General features: G+C 45.0%; 1 protein-coding gene across 4 annotated transcripts in view; it reads right to left on the bottom strand.

The window, feature by feature from the left end:
- Nucleotides 1–25,988, bottom strand: part of SPHKAP (SPHK1 interactor, AKAP domain containing) — a 49,365-nt gene that overhangs the window by 3,098 nt on the left and 20,279 nt on the right. Inside the window, exons 3-10 of one of the 4 annotated variants that reach the window (XM_086754490.1) lie at nt 20,130–20,189; nt 17,244–17,378; nt 13,452–13,707; nt 9,529–13,246; nt 6,026–6,205; nt 4,068–4,154; nt 2,322–2,374; nt 2,053–2,237 (exon numbers count right to left, since the gene is read on the bottom strand). In XM_086754490.1, coding sequence (XP_086610616.1) covers nt 2,053–2,237; nt 2,322–2,374; nt 4,068–4,154; nt 6,026–6,205; nt 9,529–13,246; nt 13,452–13,707; nt 17,244–17,378; nt 20,130–20,189 — 4,674 coding nt within the window. Of the gene's footprint in view, nt 1–2,052; nt 2,238–2,321; nt 2,375–4,067; nt 4,155–6,025; nt 6,305–9,528; nt 13,247–13,451; nt 13,708–17,243; nt 17,379–20,129; nt 20,190–25,988 lie in introns of all 4 variants that reach the window. The other 3 variants (XM_086754491.1, XM_086754492.1, XM_086754489.1) reach the window with 3 other exon arrangements.

Below are 25,988 nucleotides of genomic sequence, written 5' to 3'. Positions count from 1 at the left end.
ACTGTTGCTGCTGAATGCATTTTAAATTATGTTTATGATTCCCAAATGCATGCACTCAAGAAAATCAAACAATATCTCTCCTAGTTAAAATGATCTTCCTGCAGACGTTATTTTAAAAGACCAGAATACTGATTTGTAATACTTTTTGTCATGAATTTATTTGAATACTGTGACCCTTTTTGTAAGCCTTGAGGCTTGTGCCGTTCTTGCTGACCTTGGAAAAGGCTGGTTTGGTCATTCCTGAAATGTTGTGGATGGTGTCTACAGCAGAGCGCTAACTCATCCTTCAGAACAGAAATGATCTGCGCTTCTCGTGGCTGTTTGGGACTTCAGCGTGGCTCTTGGTGCTCTGGCTTGGCCTAACATCTCAGAAGGTTTCTCGGCTCTAGTCTGTGACTGCCTCTCTCTGGAAATAGACTTTTGCTTTTGAAATGGTGGCGGGCAGAGGCTCAGCTACACCCAAGGAGGAGCAAAAGTGTACTGGGGACGTGCTTCATCATTTCCACACAATGACACAAAATATTTCCATTGTTCTAATTTTCCAAAGAACAGATGTGCGATTGCAAATATGGCTTCACTGGAAGCACTGGTTGGTCACTGCCTGGGCTAAAACTGTCTCTCAGGGCAGTAATAAAACAAGGACGCACCAACACAGAGAGGTCCATCCTGCCTACCCTCTGAACTTGCCACCAGCTCTGGTGCAGAAGTCTTGTCTTGTAATGTGAGACAGTGAACCTGAGCTAAGATACCTTATCTTTCCTTTTGCAGTTTGTCTCTCAGGTACACTTGAGCAGTGGGCACATTCCTCGGTGAGCAGCAGTCTCCTTCTGCCAGCATGAAGTGACTTTAAAGCCGATGCATTTGGCTATGGTAGATCTTGCGTAAATGTATGAGGGAGGAACTGCCAGGCCCCTGCTGTATCCCACCGTATCCCCAGCAGGAGCAATTTATGAACAGCCAGGCACAAGTTCAGACCTGCCCGAGGCTGGATTATGGGCAGGGCAGAACCTGCACAAGGACTAAGGAATTTCAAAGCTGAACATCTTAAAGCCAACTGATGGCTTGCAGCACAGTCAGCTCTTGCTGGCACTGAGTAGTTGAACTTTGTATGTGTGATATCCACATGGAAGTGATTTTTATTTTTTAAGCTACATGCTTAAACTCCACATAACCCTTCAAATGCAGCCATGTAAAGGACTCTTTTATAGAATCATAGAATAGTTTGGGTTGGAAGGGACCTTCAAAGGTCATCTCGTCCAACCCCCCTGCACGGAGCAGGGACATCTCCAACCAGATCAGGTTGCTCACAGCCCCGGCCAACCTGGCCTGGAATGTTTCCAGGGATGGGGCATCCACCACCTCTCTGGGCAACCTGGGACAGTGCTCCAACACTCTCAGTGTAAAAAAATTCTTCCTAATATCTGATCTGAATCTGCCTCCCTCTATTTTAAAACGATGACCCCTCGTCCTGTCACACCAGGCCCTGCTGAAGAGTCTCTCCCCACCTTTCCTGCAGCCCCCTTTAGGCACTGGAAGGCTGCTCTCAGGTCTCCCCAGAGCCTCCTCTTCTCCAGGCTGAACAGCCCCAGCTCTCTCAGCCTGGCCTCACAGCAGAGCTGGTCCAGCCCTCTCAGCATCTTCATGGCCTCCTCTGGACCTTCTCCAGCTGGTCCATGTCCTTCTGATGTTGGAGGCTCCAGAACTGGACACAGTGCTGCAGATGGGGAGTACTTTCCATTAATTCTGCCTTGGGCATTGGTACCCAATGCCTCATTGGTATGGAAAAGTGACCAGATCCATCAAAGCATGTTATGGAGGCTTTGGGGAATGTCTGATGGTGATCCTGTTTCTTGTGCCATGGACAAGCTTCTGAATATTTCACATACCTTAAATTCTGACACATTTAATCCTCTCCTCCCTTTCAGTAGCACTGCCATCTTACTGTAATGAAGACGTTTTTACATCTGCTTTTAAGCTCAGTAACTTCAATAAATCATAGCTGCTGCTGTGATTAAAGGGAATTAATAGCATGCCCAATTCTGTAAATACTACCTTTTCAATTCTGTTTTCCTGAGATTTCTTAAAATAGATGGTTGGAATTCCGAGCTCGGAAGCAGCTATCCACTGCAGGGTGGCTCGCAGCTCTGCGTCGGGGCACTCCGGTTCCAGATCAAAGTTTACCACCAGTAGGTCCTTGTGACAATGGGCTGTTCCCACCGAAAGCCCAGCCGTACTTTCTGGAAAAACAATCCCAATTGTTACGGTGCAATTACCTGTGTTAACTTCAAATTGTGTGCTTTAATTGCTACAGTTCAACTTACCCTCTGTGTTTTCTGTCTGTTCTTTAAGGAAAACCTTTTCTTCTACTAATTCACTTAGAAACAAACAACAACAAAGCTTATTAGTAATATTTAGGAACAGTCTACAACACTGCTTCACGATGGATAAACGTCTCCCTCAATGCAAGACCTAGAAAACTGCAAGAAAAGAGTTACACAGGATGAAATAATAAAATGCAGAATATATTTCACTTATTTAATCTGTAAACCAGGAAAAGCTTTGGGAACTGCAGCTTTATTCCTGTGACAGGATGACGTACTTGTACTGGTTGCCCTCTGTATGTGTCGCATTTGACCAGGATCTGTGTATCTTTACATAATGACAAGCAAATGACATCACAGTAAGACACGGCACGTCTCACATCCTGGGGGGAAATACTGAACTTCCAGTGTCGGCATTTTGTCTGCATCTCCCTGGCTGAACTTTTCCAGTCTTGCTTTCTAGTTTTATCTTTCATAGTCAAATACAATCATAACTGTCAGTGACTTCAACTACTGCTGGTTTTAAAGATATTACCTGTTTGGATAAACAAATTCTTCTTACACTTTGCAAAAATTTCCAAAGATCTTAATTTCTTATGTATCAGCTCTTTCTTAAACTACAGGAAATGAACTCCAGGCACAAGATCACTGCTTCGGCTTCCACTTCTGAACGCAACATCCATCTCATCTACACGTGGCAGGAGACTGCGAATTCACTATGGGTGTCGGGGCTATTGCCCTCCTTTCGCTGCTCCTGGAGGGACAGCGCTAACAGGACACGTTTCCAAACTGTCCCGTTCTGCCCTCAATCGGAGGGAACGCAGCAAGTGTAAAATTTTGTTTCTAGCGTGGGAGGACGCTGCTCTTACCAGCCTCATTCACAGGGTTGCAGAATCTCCCCCAAGGCGTCAAAGAATCAAGATCCTATGTACCCGTGTAGTGGTTGCTGCAAGACGTGAGAGGAAAGAATAAAATGTGTGTGGGAGGCATCGCTGCCTGCTGTGAGGACAGGAATGTTTTAACGAGGTTAGCCTCCGCATCAGCAGCCAAAAGAGAACACACGTAACTACAGAAATACGAATGCCCAGATTTCTTCCCCAAAAAAGAGCGGTGATGACCTTCTCGTGTCACTGACTTCACAAAATTCCACGCTACAGGCGTGATGTACAGCCCATACACATCTGCAGTGGCCATGCCCTGACTGCATTGTGACATCACCAGCTGGCAGGTTGTACCAGGCTTCAGGGCACCACAACGTTTAGGCAGGTACTTTCACATCTCTTGATAATTTCATTGCATACTCAGTAGCAACAGGCCCAGAAACTACAGGTGAGATTTACTTTGGGCCAAATTATTACTCGTGGAAAGAATGCTATCAGACTTTTTTCCTTGGACTTTAACTGATCCTTATTTGCTTGACCTTGCTTGTTGTTACAGTGGAATTTTGATAACTGAGGTTACTTGGAGAGGAAGGTTCACGCAATGAGAAACCGACACCGCAGAAAACTGTCCTTTAGGCAGAGTGGTTGGCGGGTCCATGTTCCCCCGAGCGCTCCACCCGGGTGGGCTTTCCTGCAATCTTTCACCGTCCGGTACTACCACGCTGCATGGACACCTGCTTGTTTCTGAAACTACCGGCAGGCTCAGCAGCAGGTGCAAAGCAGGGCTTGGCACGTTTGAGACGGCGTAAGCGATTTGCAGTTAAAATTAGACTAAACATCAAGTCTCACTTCAGTGACTACTTACTTAATCATAGGAGAAGGTGGCACGTTCTCCTGATAAATTTCCAGGTCCACAATGCCAAGACTGCTAGTTGTACTGCTGTTGCCATTGCTGACAAAGCAAAAGTTTAAATATTAGTGCCAAGCTGCACTGAACATGTCTCCATACATCTTTTTTTTTTTTAAATTTATTTATGTACACAGCAAAGCGAGGAGGCTGCCCCCCGTTAGGCAGAGTTCCACAAAATCGACTGCGCTCAGCAAGTGGTTCCCAGAATGAAGCACACTGATCTGCTCAAGATAACGAGGCTTTTATTAAAATCATTCTAGATGGAGCATGGATCAAGTGATGCTGTAAAGTGGAGTTAAAAAATAAAGTGCACTGCGTTCTTGTGAACAGCTTCGGCAATGAACATTTGGCCTCAAAGGAAAAAACCATTCTGCATGAGTCCTTGAGAAGAAGGATATCAGGTACGGGGATGCCCTGGAAAAAGCCTGCAGAGATGCAGCTGCCTCTGGATGTGGTGAGTTATGGCAAGGCGCCTGGTTGCCCCTCATACTTCTTCCCTGCCGGGTGACCCTGTGTAACGGGCAGCAGTTTCAGTGTATTACATCACACCCCAAATCCTGACCTGTTTGAGGGAATCCGCGGGTGCAGTGACAACCCCTTGTGTTTCTGACTACTCTGAAAGGCTGAGATTTTAATCAAAGCCAGTGCTCATCGGGACCATTAAAAGGTAGAAGTATTCTCTTTGACTTCTTCACAAGAATTAAGTATTACACCTGAGAATCTTTGGGAAAAATAGTACCGGTTCCCTGTATTATAAATTTGTCAGTGAGTGCTTCTGCAGATATTGCAATAGGCTCATGAACAGCTTGTCAATTTGTTGGCTGCAGATCAATGAGCACAAACGAGTTCTGTGAGGCGAGTCAACTCGAACCACTTCATTTTTTCTGGAAAAGCACCCGACTGTATTTTTCCTTACAGGAGAAGGACTGATTAGCCAGTTCCTTCCCCCCTCTGAGTCAGCGTCAGCACGCCATGCGTTCAGACTCGCCGTAGCAATTTCTGTTTCAAGGCAGAGCCAAAAGGCACGCTACATGAGCTCTCTCAGCCCAAGGGCTTCGTTAAAGGTTGATACTCTAATAAGGGGGTGAACATTCACCCACACTGACAGAGCAGTTTGGCTCAGTATTTTGTCAGCTGGCCAGCAGTGCTCTCTGACAGCGACTCTTTCTCTTCCCTGCTCCATTCCCATACTGTCTTCCCTCCCTCTCGCCTCAATACCCAAGAGAACGATGTAATTACCTGACAATATTTTAAAACCTAATCTAAGGGAATGTGAAGATAAAAGCCTTGCTCAATTTGAAGTTGTGAAGGGGCTGAAGTCAAACTCACATCACTTTTATATAAACTCTAAGGGCTAGATAACATTTTAAAATGCGTGTCCGGACTTGGATAGGAACACAAAGCGGCGCGGTGCAGGGGGAGCTCTGGAATTTACGCCTGCTCAGGGGGAACTCCGTCGTCCCCTGTCATCTGCTACCCTGTGCCAGCCTGAGCCCATCAGGGCTCTGCCTCTGTGCTCAGTGCACAGACACCCAGCGGGAACCCCAGTCTCGTCAATCTCAGCTAAGGCGATGCCAAAATAAATATTGCGCAAATAGTAGGAGATAAATCAAAGGAAAGACCGTGGCAATTAGCTTGTCCAGTGGCCCTTTCGCTGTAGGACTAGGCCACTTGAGTGGTGCCAGGTTTTGCCTGAACCTAGCTGCTCGACAATAGTAAAGACCTGGCTGAGAACCAGAATGTGGCTATTTTTTCCCCCCTTTTTTAAAAAATAAAGAGAATTAACTCTGTCATTAGGCTTTCTTCACAACATTAAGGATAAATCTCAAGCTGTTGACTCTCACTCCCGATGCACGGCACTCAAATCATTGGACTGGACCATATCGTACACTGCAAACAGACAACATGGGTACCTCAGGGAGCGCTCGCTGAGCTGCAAGTAGCTACTCGTGTCGTCAGGATTGTCCTCGTCGTTAGCCAGCTGGGACCAGCTGCCAGTGCTTTCTTCGCTGCTGCTGAGATGGTTTGGAAACTCTTCCGCTGTTTTTGCCTCTCCTGTGATTTCGGCATCCGGTCTGCTCTGAGGACTGCTGCTGGGAGGGCGATAAGGAAGGAACACTGATATTGTAATACAGGCAAACAAACTGCTGCCGCCGGTCTTCAGGCAACGCTGCTCATTAAAGCCAACTGAGCTGCAAGATTATACAGATGCAAGAGACTGGGCAAGCTTGTAATTTGCACACAAAGTCCAGTTGAACATATGGTCTGAGATGCTCTTAAAGAAGGATCTTCTTATGACTGCTATAAACAAACACAAAACGAAGTAAGCCTTATGCTGAAATACACATAGAAAAGGTTTAACTGGTACAAAAAGATTTTACATGTACAAAAGGAACTGCTCACTGCATAGGCCTACTGCTCAATGCTCTTCAGTCCATCAGTGGCTGAAATATGTGGGAACAGGTTGCCCAGAGAGGCGGTGGATGCCCCATCCCTGGAAACGTTCCAGGCCAGGTTGGCCGGGGCTGTGAGCAGCTTGATCTGGTTGGAGATGTCCCTGCTCGTTGCAGGTGGGTTGGACTGGGTGGGCTTTGAAGGACCCTTCTCACCCAAACCGTTCTGTGATTCTGTGATTCTATGCTGGTGCATAATGACAGCATTGCTTGGAAATATATATTGGCACTAAATCCCCATCCTACTGATGGGTGAGTAAGTTTCATACCAGAGTTTTCTACTCTGTTAGCACTGTAGATCCAAAAGAGGTCTAGAAGTAAAAGTAGGAAAGTACTGTGGGCTGTGAACCACTAATGGCTCTCAGCCTTCTGTGTTTCTTAGGATCTTTGCAGCTTAGGTCAGGGAAGGACAAAATACTATTTTTCTAGGTAGATGTGCAGCAAGTCATCAGAAACCACACTGAACGTGGAGCTCAAACTGAAAACACAGGGTTAAGGAAAAATGCTTTATAATTCTGCACATTCGATATACGTCGCACACACACATTTATATGACGCATTATATATACACACTCCCACAAATGCGCAGACAAACTGAAAATTAAAATGATATTTACGGTAACTTTTCAGAACCAAGCTGGACTTTGTGAGACTTACCAGGGAACTTTTGATGTGTGGGCAGAAAAGCCTACAATAATCCAAGCCCCCTCTTTTTCAATGATAAGAAAGAATTCACTATATCACCGCGGCACCAGAATAACAGCTAAAGCAAAACTGCAGTTTTGTTGTATTTACTGGATGGTCTGCTTTTGCAACTTCGGCAGTAAAATGATGTCAGGTGTGCTGGTGACCCTTCACAGGACCCCTCCAGAGAAGATGTTGCCTTCAGACTTTTATCCATAGTTACAGCTGAGGTGCCTCGTCTTCAGTTAGAGCAGGAGGTCATCCCCCAAATTCCATTGCTCCCAAGCAATTAACTTGATTAAGAATATACTGAGAGAATATCATTGCAGAGATCTTTGGCCACGCTCACTCTGCGGACAGCCGAGACGTCGCTGCGTTACTGCTGGATGTGACGGAGAGAGGCCGTGTCCCGCGCAGGGAGATGGGGAGCCGTTTGCCTGAGGGCCTCTGCTCTACCAGACGGTCAGCATCTGCCAGACCACGACAGCTGTCCTCCGCGAGCCCTTCAGTACAGAACTCACCATCTCCAGAGAGACGAAGGCACTGAGCAGCCAGGTGGCAGGGTAGTGGCGTTTTTCAGATTTTAGGTAGCACCTAAGACGTGTTCCAAAACACGAGAGGTGTCTGTGGGGGCCGTTACTTGGCACTCTGGGCCTTGTGTTCTTTCACTGGTTATGCAATCACATCTCAGACGAGTGATGCTTTGAACTGACAGTTCCCTACTTCTGAACAGTCGGTTGGAACGGTTTCTGTATTTGTGACAAGACTGGGTCTGTTGCACTGCCTACGTACAAAAAACAACTCTTCCCCCCCCCCGCGCCTGCCTTGCTGAAGGCCTCTTCCTCAGGCCTGCACGGCTTTTTTAAAAATTATTTTATTTTTTCTAATTAACTATATGTCTGCTTGCTCCTTTGTGGTAGCAATGGATCAAAGCAATGGGTGCTGATGCTTTCACACCTACATCATATAGGTATTTGGTAGGTGTAGCCTCTGGATGCCAATTCTGCCCCACCAATCCTACCACTCTCAACTTCCCAGAGCCACTTCGGGAACTCTGCACCCAAGGCAGAGGAAAAGTTGTTATTAAAGGGCTCAAACTGTACGAAAATGACTTCAAACACTCAAGATTCTAAATTGGCAGAATTCTAAATGTATCTTACTAAAAGCGGGTTGCGTTCGAAGGAAGAGGAAGGTGAGTGGGGGAGAATCAGCAGGGAAGAAGAGCGACGCTATGGTAATTATTCACCTAATTACACCATACACAGGAAAGTACACGCTTTCTCACTTTGAGCAGAGCTGTGTCAAAAGCCAAAACAAAGCACTGCCTAGAAGAAAATAAGCTACAAAAAGGTTTATAACGCTGGCACCTGTGCTCCTCCCAGCACTGAGATAATGGGTGCTGAAATGCTCCATGCAATCGCCAGTTTAGGTACCATTAAAGTAAGAGATACAATGAAGTACAGTTAAAAATAGGCGATGCCTTGAGAGAGCACCTCGCTCTTAACCCCGTCTCACCCACAGCATCTTCACTGCACTCTCCTACTGCAGGGCTCACGCTGCGCCTTGACCAAAGCAAGCTGCGGATGTCTCAACAAAGGGAGTCCAGCCACAAGGACAGGGTGGTAGGCCGTGGTACAAATCCCAGGAAACAAAATTTTACTCTTTTTCTCTATCTAAATGCTAACAGAGAAGTCTTGAACCAAAGGAAATGAGAGATCTCTTTAATTTTGTTTCCTCCACTAAAGAATTTTTTTTTTACTTGTAGCTCCAGACTGTGAACAAAAAGCTGAACTTCAAGCTCTCGACGTCTGATTTTATTTCCAGGTACACAAAGCATTAGTTATATGACCAAGCACAGCAGAGAACGACAGGTCAAATTCTGCTGTCTTCAGTTTCACACTAACACTGACTTTTATTTGTTGTTTTTTTTTTTTTAAATTGAGATATCAGCCAGCACTAAATGAAAGTTCCAACTTTGTCCATCTTTCCTGTCTTGACTACAGAAGACTTAAATATCTGTACAGGGAAACTTGTCTGTGCAGTGTTAGATTTGAGTCTCAGGACCATGTATTGTCACATTCAATGTAAATTTGCTCCAGAAATCAGCACTGTGATATGTCACTGGGTGATTTTTATGCCCCTAGAAACCTGCAGTCAGAGCTATAACCTGTTTATTTCATTAAAAGTGCTCCCCTTCTTATCTTCTTCCTTTACCAAAATAATGTTTACAGGGAAATTAAAACAAGCACAATGTGCTGATCTGCTGTTTTGTCACTTACCTATTCAGTAAGGAACTGGGAGCCATGTGTTTCCCACCGAAAGCTTCTGGAGGCTTTGCTTTGCTTTGATGCTCCTTTCCAGAAGGGCCGCAGGAGGTTAAGGACTCCGAATCTGCATCTGGCTCATCTCGCTGGTCGGTTTCTATCTGAATTAAAGGCACTTCCCTGTGCTGACCTGCGGGGAGGCATCCAGGGCTCCTCATGTGCTCTTTGTTCTCCTCCAAATTTCCTCCATCCCTTTTGGCTGTTGATTGAATCTGAGTTGCGCCTGGGGGATGTTTGCTTTCCAGCACGTGTTCTCGGCTTGCATAATCAAAGGAATCCTGCTGGACAACGATTAAATTTTTACCACTTTCAACAATGTTTGCAGCCAGTCTGTTCGCGTATTGTTCCACATGTGGTGGGGAATCACTGTGGAACTGCTCCGCCTCTGCTGCCTCTGCTTCATCTGCTATGATTTTGTTCTTGCGCATCAGAGATTCAATAGAGCTTGCCCAGGTCTCATGAATCAGCATATCTGTTATCTGATCCGTCTTGCATCTTTGGTACAGGCAGGAGTCAGACTTGCAAAGGCTTGAAGAAGCCACGGTACTGACGGGCTGTACGCTCAAGGAATCTTGGTGATGGTGGGCAAACCCGTCTAATGAATTTGCCTTAACTGGGATGTTAACGGTTAGCTTAGAGCCTGACAATCTGCCGTCAGGCACTGACGACTGCCTAAAGCAAAACGGTGATCGCAGAGACGGGGGTAGCAAACTGCCGCACCAGTCCTTTGAATTCCGAGGGGAAGATACGTTATCTTTATTTTCCTTTTCTATTTCTCTTAGCATATACCTATAAAATTCTTCGGTTATGCTTTCTGTGCTGGACTGTTTGGATGGGCAACTTGGCCTTACATTAAGATGGCCATTCTTCTTGGCTACCTGTTGCAAAGCAGAAGTTAAGATGTTGTTTGCATTCTTCCCTGCGTAGTAATCCAGTAATAAATCAAAACCTCTTCCTTCATTTTCCATCTGGTTCACCATAAATCTTGAAAATTCGTCTGTAATGCTTTCACAACTAGATTGCTTTGAGACAGAACTTGTCTGGCTCACAGACTGACCAAAGGGGTTCATTAGGCCCAGGGTACTGAAAGAGGCCTTGGAATCCGAGTCCTCCTCCGGTATGCTCTCGCAGCTCGAGGCCTTGGCTCGGCTCCATCTTTCACAGTGCAGCCTGTTCCTGGGGTGGTTTGGACCTTGCCAGATGCTGTCAACCATGGAGAGTTCAGTGAGGTTCATGATCTTGGCAGCCACTTCATTTGCAAAGATATTGACCGAATCTGGCGTGTCCTCAAGGTTTATCGATTCATCTACTACCCGATTCATCAACTTTTCCTTTAGCTCAGGATGCTCATCTGTTTTTCGTTTGATCTCACTAAGTCTAGGTGCTCTGTGCTTCCGAACAATTGAACCGTTGGCATGGGTTTCCTTTTTCTTTTTCATGGTTCTGCATGATAAACTCTGGGTCACCAGATATTCATTGCCTCTCTTCCATGCACAGAACCACGGTTGCTTTCCATTTGAATTTTCAAGACAAATTGCAGCTATTTCTGTTGCCATAGAGACAACTGTTTCTGCCAATTCTTCTGCAAAATCTGTTATACAATATTTGTCCCTTGAGTGTTTCACCTGTAGCACAGGCTGAGAAGGAAGCAAGACGTGATTTCCTAACAAAGCCAAGCTAACCTGATCGTTACTTAGCGCAGCGTCACACTTATGCTTGGCCTGGTTTTCTGCATTCGTGGTGGCACCAGCAGACAGCTGCTCTTGAACACCGTGCCTGCATTTGTTGTTTGCGACGGTATTTTCTCTCTCTGAAAATGATCCGTAGTCTTTCTTCTTCTGATGATTGTTACTCTGATTTGGGGACTTGTAACACTCTCGTGCGGTTCTTTTCAGGTATCTTTTCTTGGGAGATGTTTTTGCAACAAGCCCTGCAGCTCTGCTTGTTGGTTCTGAATTCAGCGTGGCACTTTCCTTGCTGTTTGCATCTTTCATACTACTTTTCCTACTGTTTGTGATGGTTCCAAGATCTTTGCTAGCACCAGTGCCGTAGGATGGACCAAACGGCTTAACAACAGAGAGATCAAAAGGGCTGTGTGAAGTTTCATGGGCTGTGGCCTCTGTTGACCATCCTTCTGCTCTTGTTACTTTCTCTGCTTTTGTGCCTTCAGAAAAGAGAGAACACTCTTGTCTTATATCGTTCATCTTCTTGCAAGTGAAATATATTACGTTAAAAAGCAACTCATTTGCAGTCTCCATGAAAAAGTCTTGTGTACTGGAGCCGTTTTCTGAACGGGGATGTAGCTGTCTCTTCTTTCTAACCTCTTCAATAGAATGTCGTAGAATAATATTGGATAAGTTTTGCGCAAGTTCATCCCTGATCACTTCATCAGTGTGTGGAATCTGTGGCCTTGCTGCTGTTTCAATAATTTTTCCATTTAAGGATTCCATAAAATGCCCTACGTTTTTGTATGCGTTGGGTTTTGTCAAAATTAATGATGCTTCTTTGAGAAGTGCCTCTGCAATGCTGTCATTTAGCTTCTCCATGCTGCTTCCTATAGCGATGCTGCAATGAAGAGTAATGGCTGCAGAAGTCTGAGCTGCAGACAGAAGTCCACTTGAAGTTGCAGGGTACTTCTCTTCCTTCGTTTCCCCCAGACCACAGACGGCTACAGCACTTGCTACTTGAGTCATGCCACACAGCGCAGATGGAAATGAATATTCTGTGCCAGCAGAGTCATCAAGCAGCTGTGAAGATGCTGCACGCAGCTCTTCATTATCAACCTCTCCGCTTTTAGAGTCTGTGGCTTCTTGATCCCGCCTGAATTTTTCTGCAGCCTGGGGACTGGAAATGGTTCCAATAACAGTGGCTGCACAAGCCAGAGCCACTTCCAAGGCGCTCTGGCCATGTCCGTTTGAATGTTCTTCCTCAAAGTAATCTGAAACTTCAGCAGAACTTTCTGATTCCGGCCAGTGGCACAGGTTGGGGAAGGCAGACCCTGGCCAGTCGGATATATTCTCAGAACTGTCTGGACTTTGCACGATGACGATCTTTGGAAGTTCATTCCACGACCGTGCAGCAGATACGTCTTCTGACTTACAGGAGCCTCCTACGGAGATGCTGACTGCAGCCTCCTCGCTAAAAGTGGTTTGCGACTGTGACAGCCTAATGAACGCATCTTGCAGAACAGATTCTGCCAAATTTGTGGCGTACTGACCTGTAGTTGCCTGCTCACTTTGCAAGGGAGGGTCAGTTTTCCTGGCGCCTGCACAATCCTCTCCATCTGTCCTACTCTTCTGTTTCACCGTTGGGTCATACGGAGGCCCCAGCTCCTCTTTAGCCATTTCGGTTAAAGATACATCTTCTAACACATGCGCCGAATAGGAATTTTCAACCTCGCTGGTCAGATTAGTAGTACTGAAGGATGAAGCAGCTCTTTCAGGTAATTCCTTCTGTATTTCCTGGTCTGACTTCTCTTCAGGCTGTAAGATGCTATCTTCAGCCACAGCACTGACAGCTTCAGTGACTCTAGTAGCTGCACTGTCTTTATTAATGCTGTTCCCTTCAAGAATGAATGGCAACCTGGCTTTTCTGCAGTGGAGATTTTCAAATCCCTTTCCTTTACTTTTTTTGACATCTGAAGATGCTTCTGAAATGCTTACTTTCTCAGGACCTATTAAAAGAAAAATAAGAAATTTAGTTTTTGCAGAGTAGCCTGTAACTTTGAAAAGAAAATGGCTGCACAACTGTGTAACACGTTACTGCTCTGTAAAACTATCGCACAACCCTGCACCCTTGTCTTTGGACAACCGTTTAAAAATACGAATGGCTATCCACGGTATGAACAGCAGAATTACGCGTGGTCCCGTTGCTTTTACCGGATTTATACTCATCTGCCTCGTTGTCATCCTCAAGGTGCTCGGACGCGGTGAGGAAATCTTCTTCTATTGAGGACACCGAGCAGTTTGTGTCATCCTCGGGCTTTAAGACGTGAGCTTCTATCCGCAGCTGTCTCTCCTGAACGAGCTTGAGGCCAATCAGAAACTTGTTTATTTCAAAAATGATGCAGCTTGCGCTGTTTTTCCTGTCCCCCCTCGCACACTGAACCAAGCAGACATCTGCCAGCCAAGGACACTAGAGGGGAAAAGAATCTCAAATAGTTATTTCATTAAAAAATGCAACTTACTTTAAGCTTCCCTCTCTATAAATACCTCAGGAATGTTCCGTTGCAAGGATGCAACACAATTTTTCATTTAGATGTTTGTAATGCAGTGTGCAGTGACATATATGCCCAAATAAGACCGCTTGGACGGATGGCCTTTGTTACCCAAGCTTTTCAGTAGAGACCCCTGCTGTATCGCGGTGGCATCTTTATTTTGTTGGAATTACCGAGTTCTTTCTTTTCTATCAACTTCTTGCTTTAACGGCAGAGACTTACTTGCTCTTAGCCATGTCAGAGCCAGCCACCTGACACGCTGTTATTCATGGCGCCACGCGGTGTTATCTGTCTCTGGAGGGAATCATTTGTGGGCACGAATTCCCTTTCAGGATAATTTGTGGTGCAAGGCTTCTTTCAAGGCAGCCCCGTAAATACCAGCTGGTGAGATTGTGAAGAGCAGGTCACCTTTAGATGTTCCTACAGGCTGCTTTAAAATAGTGTTTTATTTTGCTTCTTTGCTCTTCTTCCTCTCATCCCTTATTTGCCTAAAGTCCCGTTATTTCAGACCAGTATAACCTCCTGCTGCGCCCTGGGCTGAGCCTTTATATAAAACTCTCTAACCCAGAGAATATCTTCATTTTACTGATACCAAACTGTGGGATATTTATAGAACCACAGAGCTAAGCTGGTGTTTCTGCGTGGGACTATGTTTGTGGTATGGATGTTCTCCGAAGCAAAGCTGAGCTTTTGCAGCTTGTGGTCTTCTGCTCCAGGCCCACCTTTAGTGGAACCATCTCTGGATGGAAGGAGTAGATTTTAAGCTGTGTGAAAGATGCCACAGACCCCCTGTGCATTTGCACGGTATCTAGCATGATGTAACCCATCCTAGATGTTTTGACTTTGAACGTGCATGCAAAGCTAATGTCTAGTGATAAAGTGAGTGGTATGAGCCTTATGCTGGAACAGCGTGTTTTATGAGCCTGCTCTTCCTTTCCACCTAAAACGTGTGTCTGAACAGAAAACCACATAAATTAGTGTGTTAAAAGTAAAATAGAAAAGACAGATTTATTTTTTTAAACTAGCTGCTAAGAAATCGGTGCTGAATCAGACTTGAGCAGACACCACATTGTGAAAAATGTTATTAAAAACAGATGCAGCGTTAGATCAAACGTTCCCCTGCTGTTTCTCCAGTCCACAATTTGCAGGGTTGTACTTGTGCAAAGGGCTGAGGGGGAGCAGAACAAGAATCCTTGTATGAAAACTATGTGAGTCCTCTTACAAAACATAGAATTCTAGAATCTTTAATGCTGGAAAAGACCTCCACAATCATCAAGTCCAAACATCAACCCAACACCACCATGTCCACTAAACCACGTCCCGAAGTGCCATGCCTACACGTTCTTTGAACACCTCCAGAGACGGTGACTCCACCACTTCCTTGGGCAGCCTGTTCCAGTGCCTGACCAAATGAAATTCACTGAAAAGCCAAACAAATTTAAGGACAAACATAGCATGGGCTTACCTGGCCAATAAATCTCACCCAGTTGCACTGCAAACCTTTACTTGTCTTACACGGAAGAAATTTAGAATCATAGAATGGTTTGGGTGGGAAGGGACCTTCAAAGCCCACCCAGTCCAACCCCCCTGCCAGGAGCAGGGACATCTCCAACCAGATCAGGTTGCTCACAGCCCCGGCCAACCTGGCCTGGAATGTTTCCAGGGATGGGGCATCCACCACCTTTCTGGGCAACCTGGGACAGGGTTCCACCACCCTCAGCGTAAAAAAAATTTTCCTAATATCTAATCTAAACCTACCTCCCTCTATTTTGAAACCATTACCCCTCGTTCTATCACACCAGGTCCTGCTGAAGAGTCTCTCCCCATCTTTCCTGTAGGCCCCCTTTAGGCACTGGAAGGCTGCTCTCAGGTCTCCCCAGAGCCTCCTCTTTTCCAAGCTGAACAGCCCCAGCTCTCTCAGCCTGGCCTCACAGCAGAGCTGCTCCAGCCCTCTCATCATCTTCGTGGCCTCCTCTGGACCTTCTCCAGCTGGTCCATGTCCTTCTGATGTTGGGGATTCCAGAGCTGGACGCAGCGCTGCAGGTGGGGTCTCACCAGAGCGGAGCAGAGGGGCAGAATCCCCTCCCTCGACCTGCTGGCCACGCTCCTCTTGATGCAGCCCAGGATGCGGTTGGCTTTCTGGGCTGCAAGGGTGCATTGTCGGCTCATGTTGAGCTTCTCATCCACCAGCACTCCCAAGTCCTTCTCCCCAGGGCTGCTCTCCATCCATTCTCTGCCCAGCCTGGATTTGTGCCTGGGATTGCACTGACCCTTGTCCTTGGCCTGGCTGAACTTCATGAGGTTGGCACGGGCCCATCTCTCCAGCCTGTCCAGGTCCCTCCAGCCTCCCTCCCTTCCAGCGTGTCGACGGCACCACACAACTTGGTGTCATCAGTGAACCTGCTGAGGGTGCACCCTATCCCACTGTCCATATCGCTGACAAAGATGTTGAACAGGGTTTAATGCAGGTTAGTTCTCATATGCCTCCCACCTGCAGTCTCTCTGAGAAGGTTGCCAGTCTCAATGGCTGCAGTCTTTTGGAGATGGGGAGAACTTGGGTGCCTGAGTCCTCTTGTTTGGGCCTCGAAACACCCTTCTGTGTACGGCAGCAGCTTCCCCCCCCAGGGAAGCGGGGTTTGCAGCCCCACTGCTCCCACCTTACTGCTTTTTATGACAATGAGGAGTTAAGCTTCTGGAACTTGGGTGTTAAAACGGTTTTAAGCAAATGTTACAGTTTTCTTCCTTTCTCTACACGGTGCCAGTAAGAAGCCTCCACATCACAGACAGGGAACATCTAATTGGCAGTAACGGGAGTGAAAGAGTCAGCATGAGAAATTTGCCTTTAGCTCCTTTAAATGTTAAGTTTTAATTAATGCAGCAATTACTTTTTAAGTTGCCAGAAGCTACATGAAGCATGAGCTTTGATATAGTTAACGTAGCTTGGTATTTTCCACTGTCACATCCAGGCTTACAGTGGCCTCTAGCATCTCCAAGTCCTATCGTCAGCCCTTTTCTGAGGTGCGCGCGTGGGAGAAGATGGATTGGGAGCAAAGGTGGGAAGTAGCATGGCTTCACTCGCGAGGGAGCCTGCAGGAGATGTGCCCCGATCTAGCTACGTGCACAGGAAAAGTGTCTTTCCTTTCCCTGCTCTGCGCTGCCCTTTTGACGCCAGCTACTCTGGAACCCAGGTTGATGAATCATCTCTGCCACCAACGCCTGCCCTCCCTGAAGGACTGACTGCTGACACGGCTGAAAGCGTGATCTTCGTGTCACCCCCCCGCCACACACACTTAACAGACTTATGTCAGACAGATTTATTTTTTTCTGTTGGCAAACTCCCACTCAGCTCTTAAACCGGTGCAAGGTCTTTGCCTTCAGCTTCCTTTTTTTCCATTTTCTAAATTCCGTCCTTCACAGATGTGATGTGATCTTAAAAGATGAGTTTGATTCCTACCTGGGGAACTTCATAGTCGGCCTGAAGGTTTCCCGATGCCAATCCACTCAGCAGAACTATCTCGTTTTCCTTCGGTGGCTGTACGTTCATCGAGCTGATGAGTTTGGGGAGATTTGGAGAGACACTGATCAACCTCTGCAGTAGGAAAGAGAGATTTTGCTCTCAGGTAATGAAGTCTGAGTTGCACAGTTATATTAATAAATATCAAAATGAAACACCGCTTATAGGCCTCTCTTTAGAAAGCTTATTACTTAAAAATTACTTTAAAAGTCCATTAAAAATGGAATGCACAGGCTTTCTCTTGAGTCACCGGGCAAGACAACGGCGACAGAATGAACTTCTGCACCACCGCCCAGCCGCCCTCCCTCGCGTTGCCATGTGCTGAACAGCTTGATTGTATTTGTTCATCTAAATGCCTGGCCTTCCTACTGCTAGTGAGCTCCTGTGAGACTGAGAACACTCCGTTACTGTCTAAAGCAGAGAAGATTCAGTGTGGTAATGAGAACAGGGCAAGTCTTCCAGTTTTCCGCCAGGCGTATGATAAGCAAGAAACCGAAGGGAAAGCTAGCTGGAAACTACTGAGCAACTTGCTGCAACACTACCCCTGGACACCTTCAGGACGTTTCGTTTGTAACGATACAATCATTTTCTACCTGTTATGTATTCGCTAGAGCCAGAAGTGGTGATATTCACCACGTCAACGATGCCAGGTACCGCAGGAGATGTGTATTGCGATGCTGCTATGGCTCCCCAGTGACGCACAGGAGACCCCCGTGCTCGTTTGTCCACAAAGGCCGGGCCAAAGGGACAATACCTCCTCTAAGAGGGGCTGGCTCTTCTCTTCTGCCGAGGAGCGCAGCGTGCTTGCCTTATGAACGGGAACGGAGGGTGACCCCAAACACCGCCTCCATTCTACGCACTAAGGCAGCCCATCGAACGGCGAAGCCCTTCAGGGGATGCAGCTCTCAGGTGCTCAGGTGTGCGCTTTAGATACTGCGCACTTCAATGATACTTCACCTTTTCCTTTTCATCTTCAAAATAATAAGCTTGCAGTACCATTATTTTTCCTCACAGTGAATTAGATACAATAAAACTTTCTGGCTTAGCAAATCTAATTCAATTTTGGGGAAGAATTCACTTTTCAGTAGACTGATCCTCAGATGAGGCTAAGTATTTATATTTGACATAACTGAATTCAGCACTTCAATTCAGTTTGACATTTCAGTATAGTACAAAAAAGTTCTCATCCTTTTTGCTTCTTAAATTATAACCTTTCTGTTATCGCACACATTTCTCTGTGAATCTCTATTTTTCTACTGCCTAAATTGCCACATTTTGTCGGATTTCTTAGATAGGAAATCATGGTATTTTGTTTATCTTTTACTTCAGTCCCTTACTTTTTGTTCAGAATAAAAAAGGAAAAATCTGGAAAGATGATTCTTTTACACTAAAAAACCCCCAATTTAACCCATTCCAAGGTTCAAAGGGTAATGCAAAATCCTAACAGTACCTATTAGTAAACAGCTCTATATTTTTATATATGAACAACAGCTATGCTAACATCTTCAAAAATTCTTCTATGAAATCCTTTCACCACATCAATGTGTTGTATAAAAATCCAGCCCACTCAAAGGAAATTTACACAAACTGTGTATTAGACACAAAAATTGCGACGAGGGAGTTTCCTCTTGGAGAAGAACTCACAGCACCCGTGCTAGCAGTGCATTTTTATTACCTGCGCTGAAAAAGAAAAGAAAAATATCATCTCCCAGTCATGGCTAATGAATGTGTTGACTCTATACCATGAAACCGCCTTTCTAAACCGCGGCCAGATGTTGCAGTCTCTCCGTTCCCGGGCCCCCCACTCTGGGGGTTTGAGTGGGCTCGGCTGTGAAGGAAGAGCTCAGGGCGATGTGAACGCACTGCTGCTGTAGGGCCGAGAGGTAAAAACCAGGCAGCTGCTTTCAAAAGCGATTTGTGGTTGTGAGGGAGTGATCCAGTCTCCAGGCACTGTAGGAGATAGCTCTGTAAAGCTAGTTTAGGCTGGCTTTTACAGCTGAGGAACTCCCTGGATACCGTCGGGAGATCCTGCCTCGGTTCACTTACCGCATAACGCTGCCGTGTTGCTGTGTCCGTCACAGGCACCAAGCCGGGACAATGAAAATGAACTGATGAAGGAAGACGTAAGCTCAAAACTGACAGCAGGCCATCTCTTTAAAATGGAGCTTCCTCAGATTTGAAGGTTTTTTTGAAATTGTATGCATTTTAAATAGCGTATCATGACGTAGTTTGTCTTAGTGTTTGCAAAATAACTAAGATTATTTATTTATTTATTGAATCAATTTTTTTTTTCTACTCTCCAAACCTTCAGTTAAACAGGTAAAACACACCTTTAGTTCTGTTTCATCTAGACCCCTCCTCAAGCCCAGGTAATCAAGCTATCTGGAGTCTGAGTAAGACTGGTCAGCTGAACGAGACCTAAATGAGTAGAAGATTCTCAAAGGCTTTTTGGCAGCAGGAGAGACATCAGAAATTATTTTTACATAGTATTATGTAAAATAAAAAAAAATTGGACGTATGACATATCCACGCTCACGTCTCTGATAAAACCGAAGCTGAGCAAGAAGTCCACTCACACGATACCTGCTGTGAATTGACAGGCTGCAGTAATCCCTTATATATTTCCGGGATGGGAGTAAGAAAAGCTGTAAAATATGGCCTGGTGTTGAGATAATGCCAGATCCCTGATGTGCTGCTCGCTGTAAGGGTTAAAAATCTAGGCCTGGCTTTGATTTGTCCATCAAATTTTGATCTGGGTTTGTACTGGAGAGTCCTGACATACCTGACCAGACCCACCGCGCGTATTACTAAGACTTAAACTTTTACCTGTTTCACTTGCTCATCGCTGCAGTCATCTCTGCTTGCATCTAAATTCACAAAACAAACCTGCAACGAGAGAGAAAAAGACACAGTAGCTTCAAAGTAACATTGGAATGGCAGCAACCCTTTAAAAGTCAATATATTTTCTTTTTCTAGCCTTGTAGCCGGTGAAGCCTTTTCCTAGCAGAAGAAAGGCTGAAAGGTTGGCAAAGAGAACAGCAGAGCAGACATTAAGAAAGCAGAAAAAAGGAACAAAACTGAGAGTCATGACTCCATCTGCCCTGACAACTAGCTTGTCTGATGATGAATGGGCAAATGTTGACAATGAACTGTAATACGGAGGATGTTAGAAAAGAGAGAGGAAATGTTAAAAATGCATTTGATTGTATACCAGATAAACTCTTTGCGTCCTGCTTTTCCAATGATTTCTTCTTTTCAGGCACTGGTTGCGGAACATTTCGTAAGTACTGATACATGTACAATTGTGAGCTGCTTTTAGAGCTTTCTCCACATCACACAAATATTGTAGCACCTTTTGAACTTTCCAAACCTCCTAAGTAGAAGTTTAAGACTTTATGGAAAGAATTTTTTTTAACCTTGGTTCATGAGCCAATATGGAAGCCGAAGTTTTCAGCAGCACTAACCGGGCACTACAACAGGTGGCAGAACAGCCTATTATCTGGTATGATAGTAAAAACTTACTAGTTTTAGTAAGTTTATTCTATAATTTAGTTTATTCTGTAAACTTACTAGTAAGTTTATAAGTGGTCCACTGGAATGTGCTACTGGTGCCGACAATGCCTTTTGCCCTGTCTTTGATCATTATGAGCTTCAGAAGCCATTTAATAGTAGTGACATTGACTTAAACAGAAACTTCAGATCCAAAGGCCATTTCATTTCTGAAGACTTTTATTTTTTTTTACATGACTGGAAGGCCATCTCCTAATTTTCAGGAATAAGAAAGTCCCTCCTCCAGCTTTATTTCCAAGGTAGAAGCCGGGACTCCAAAGCTAGGCAGACCATCCTATTCCGAGTGCTGTAGATATCTTGTTAGAAGTTTGTGAGAGTTTGGTCTTGTCTTGCTTTAAACCAAAACCTGGCATAGATTCAGGGCTGAGCTGAAGCCAACACCCAATTCCAAATAAACTGCAGATCCAGAACTTGCCTTCTAAGAGCGGAGTGATTTCTTTTTCTTTTTTTCCAGCTAACAGTAAATGCTTCTTTCCCTAATTCTATGTAAATTTCCCCTAGAAAAATGTAAATGCTCTAAATTATCCCCTTCACCAATACTCTTCCGTTAGGCACCCGAGCTCCTGCTTTGACCCCGAGACAGCGCTGATTTCAGTTTCTATAGGCACGTACCGTATGTACAGATTACCACCACCTGCAGTAACAGCCAGCACAGCAGATGGGACGATCCAGCCAGACCTCCCATTGAAAGCCAAAAAAAAACCCACTGAAAGAGAAAGTTTTTTTCCCTTTTAAATAGTTTAATAGCATCTTTATAGGAACTTAAAAACATATTTTCCAACATTTTTGCAATTTTAGGAAAAAACATTTCTCTGCCTGACAATGTCAACAATCAGGATAGGCCACCGCCATCTACATTTTATGGCTGGCTAACTTCTAAGAAATAGTTATCAAAATTTCTAAGCTATAAGGTATTAAAAATCCCCTCTAGCAGTATAACGTGGTAGTTAGGTAATGATGTCCTACACACGTTACAGTTAATTACACAGATAAAAGTTTGTCTCGCCATCCTTTACGTGTAGGCATCTTACACATCAGCAATGGGGGGTTATGACAAAGCATCAGAAAACGACGCTCTTGACTCGCATCTGTACCTGCCCAATGCCCGCGGTGGTGAGCCTGCAGGTGCACAGGGGTGCGTTCGCTTAGGCGACCACTTGTTTGGCAGCCGGGGTAGGAGTGCTGGAAGGTCCCGGTCCAGTTTCTAGTCCTCCCAAGGTTCTTCACTCCTGTACTGAAACCTAGGGCTGTTACTGCTGAGCTTTGTTTCCAAATCCCCCTGCCAGAGTGGTCAGGTCTCATTTTGTACTGGATTCGGTGTGAATCATAGAATGGTTAGGGTTGGAAGGGACCTTCAAAGCCCACCCAGTCCAACCCCCCTGCAAGGAGCAGGGACATCTCCAACCAGATCAGGTTGCTCAGAGCCCCGGCCAACCTGGCCTGGAATGTTTCCAGGGATGGGGCATCCACCGCCTCTCTGGGCAACCTGGGACAGTGCTCCACCATCCTCAGTGTAAAAAATTTCTTCCTAATGTCTAATCTAAATCTACCTCCCTCTATTTTAAAACCATTACCCCGCATCCTGTCACACCAGGCCCTGCTGAACAGTCTCTCCCCATCTTTCCTGCAGCCCCCTTTAGGCACTGGGAGGCCGCTCTAAGGTCTCCCCAGAGCCTCCTCTTCTCCAGGCTGAACAGCCCCAGCTCTCTCAGCCTGGCCTCACAGCAGAGCTGTTCCAGCCCTCTCAGCATCTGCGTGGCCTCCTCTGGACCCTCTCCAGCTGGTCCACATCCTTCTGATGTTGGGGGCTTCAGAACTTGAAGCAGTATAGTGAAAGATTTTTATAAGCAGGAATGTCTATTATTTAAAGTCATATTATCTTTCTATAATCTGTTTTTTTTTATTTTCAGAACCCAATGAGCTTATATTATAAAACCTACGGGAGTACTGAACCCAGTTTCCAGATACACTTGTCAAATTCCATTGACATTGACTTATTACACTGTCAATGCAGTGTCTCAGCTTTTTTGTGTTCTGTGGATTTTGCAGTTTTAATTATAGGCAATTTTTACACAAAAAATATCTTCATGCTGGTGAAAGACACTGAAGAACTCATTTACTTTTTCTGTTTCGCTGTTTGCTTTGAGATGAGCCCTGCTTGGAGCAGGAGGTGGGACTAGATGGCTACTGTCCTCATAAATTAACTCTACAGCTCCATCCTGGCAGGCTCTGCTGCCTTCTACGAAGCTCTCTGTGAGGTTCTTTTTCTTGGAAATACTTCTCTAGAGGTGCTCAAAGAGAAGAAGATCCATCTGAAAAATCTCTTGCTGTTTTCTGCTCATGTAATACAAAATTTAAGCTTTCATTAGCTTGCATTGCTTGATGAACTTCTAGCAACCATCACAGACACCTCTATCAAAACAACAAAAACCAACACTACAGAATAATTCATAAACTGTAGGAAGGAAATAGTGCATAGATTATGAAGAAAGAGCCAAGGTCAGGTCAGCATTTGTTAACCTTAATCTAACTATGACTTTTTTTCCTTTCGATTGGATTCAGGTTAATGTATTTTAGCTTAGTTTAACTAGAACCTAACCTTGTCCTAATCACAGCATCTTTCAATGCCAGTCCTTTCCCGTATGCGTCTCCTTTACACGTCGCATCCTTGTCTTCCCACAAACATCTTTTCACTTCCAAAATGTGTCTGCTCTCCACTCATACTGAGCTACTGTCTGGAAACCATGCAGAAACATCAAGATATGTCATTTTTTTTTTCTGGCTTAGGAAATATTTATTTTGGGGGGGACAAACCAATAAAACTAAATAGTGTTACGGAATAAAAAAGGAAAAAAAACACCACCCAAATGCTGGCTCTACATAGCGAGATATTCCTGCACAACTTCCCTGTTAGATGCTAATACCATGTTTTGGTTCAGTAGCGTTTCCAGTGTAGAAATTCTGTTTGCTCAAGTGAGAACAATACTGTTCTTTTCGCAAACGTGTAGCCACCCAAATCAAGGGTCTCAATACTGGCACGACGCAGTGTGCTGCATATCCAGAAACCATTTAATACACCCTCACATTGTCAATCGCAACCCATTTACTATGCAGATTCCTGTACACGAATAACATGAATTGGGGTCTGACTCCCAATTCCTCTTCGTGAAACTCTCCTGGCATTTCTCCTAAAACCTCATCACCATGCTTGGATCTTGAAGAAGCCTTTACTTTCCAGGATCATACAAAAAGCAAACAGAGAATTTTTTTTTTTCTTTTTTATTCTTCCCTATTTTGCAGGATAATTTCTGTGACTGGTGTATGCAGTAAATTCTCCAGATCAACAATCCCAAGTCCTGAAATCTCCTCGTGAGTCGGTGTAGAAACCACGCAGACACCTCAGCGCCCACTGTCTGCACATTAGGACTATTACTTCTTAAAAGAACTCCATGTGAAGGAATAATTTGTTTACAAAGCACTTAAGGAAATAATGTACTGCACACACAATATATTTCCTTCATTGACAGACGGCCTCAGGCAGTTGCTAAAAGCGTAGCACTGTTCTCACTTGGGAAGAGTACAGCAATTTCAGTTTTTTTCAGAGCACTGATGCTGGCAAACAGCTGAGCGACAAGCAAAGGAATATATTGTTGTCTGTATTTTTCCTTATTGCGTTCTTTCAGCTTGTGTTAACCTAGCTTGGTATTACCGGCATTTTAATCTTCCCTAGGTAAGAACGGACACTGACGGTAAGACAGAAACACTGTCTCAGAGGTATAATACTAACAACCGTAATTTTAAAAAAATCCCTGTATTTTTCCCAAGTGTCTGTTCTAGGGTGAAGTCTCTTTCAGCTCTGTACTCTTTTCCCCAGATAAGAGATTGCCAAACCACTTTTTTCAGTTTGTTTTACGAAGCGCTGGTACTTCTTTCCGTCGTCCGTATCAATGCCTGACAGTAAGGAAAGGCTTTTTCTTTGTTCTATGAAATACAGCTTTTGGCGAGATTAAAACAAGCTGTTGTGGTTTTGTTTAGTGAGGGGGGGCCTAAGGTAGTAGAGGTTTAGCGTGCGCTGAGGCATCGCGCACCAGCCCCAGCCTGCTAGAGACGCTGAGGCCAGAGCCGGTGAGGATCAGTGTGTGGGTACAGCACCAGCCTGACCGGGATGAGGTGCTTTGGGCCACCCCAATGTCGGCCTGCCACCGTTTCGGTATTTCGATGCCGTCTTTGGCTGCGCGGTTGTGATCCACCAACTGACATCGATAAGAAATGAAGAAGCCGTGTTTAAGAACGTCCTTTCGGTTATGAAGTCGGGACAAATCTTGGACAAATTCATTGCGTTTGGCGGGAATCTTGTTATCAACAGCTCAGTGACTGCCCCAAAGAATACACACATGTTGAGTGTAAATGACTCGGCATCCCTCAGGGCCAAAAGCAATATCCAGCCTAATATTTCTACCCCTTGCTTGTCTCACATTGCCATTAAAAAGTTTATGTTTCTCTGTCACCGGTTTAATTTACAGACTATGGTCACAAGTAGTTCTTGCTGCAGAACGAACAGAAAGTACTACTGCTCCTGCAAGACTGCAAAGTTAATGTACATTTCTGTAAAACTGTATCTGCATTTATTAGTATTCTTAAATTATTTATTTTTTTTTCCTAGGCCTTATGCTGATTTATTTTATTCCTTTCTGTACCCATTTAAATGTCAAGTAGAACCTCAGAGGATTAGATAATATAACTGTGACAGCTAGCAAAGCTGAGAAATCGGATTTCAAGGCCAGTCCGAATAAAACAATGATAAATATAAACCAATAAACCATAATTGATACCATCATTTAGCGTTATTCTAGTCAATCTTGTCTTTTTCCATTTTCTGTATTTGAAGATTATTGGTATGGAAAAAATTACGGTTCCACCAGACCATGGCAGGGGATGCTGCTTTCCAGGAGGATTTGCTCCTGAGCAAAACGGGACCTGAGACCAGTTTGGGGGTCGCGCAGAAGCCAGTCCTGCTCCTTCCCCTTTTCCTGCTACCCAAATATTGGCCCAGTCTGGGACAGTATGTCAGTGACTAGGCTGCTCCAGAAAGACAAAGATAAAACTTTACAAAAC

This window comes from Chlamydotis macqueenii, chromosome 9 (assembly GCF_036417535.1).
Source record: "Chlamydotis macqueenii isolate bChlMac1 chromosome 9, bChlMac1.mat, whole genome shotgun sequence".
In the NCBI taxonomy this organism is placed as follows: Eukaryota; Metazoa; Chordata; class Aves; order Otidiformes; family Otididae; genus Chlamydotis; species Chlamydotis macqueenii.
Note: the sequence above shows the minus strand (reverse complement) of the source record. Positions and strands in the feature narration are given on the sequence as shown.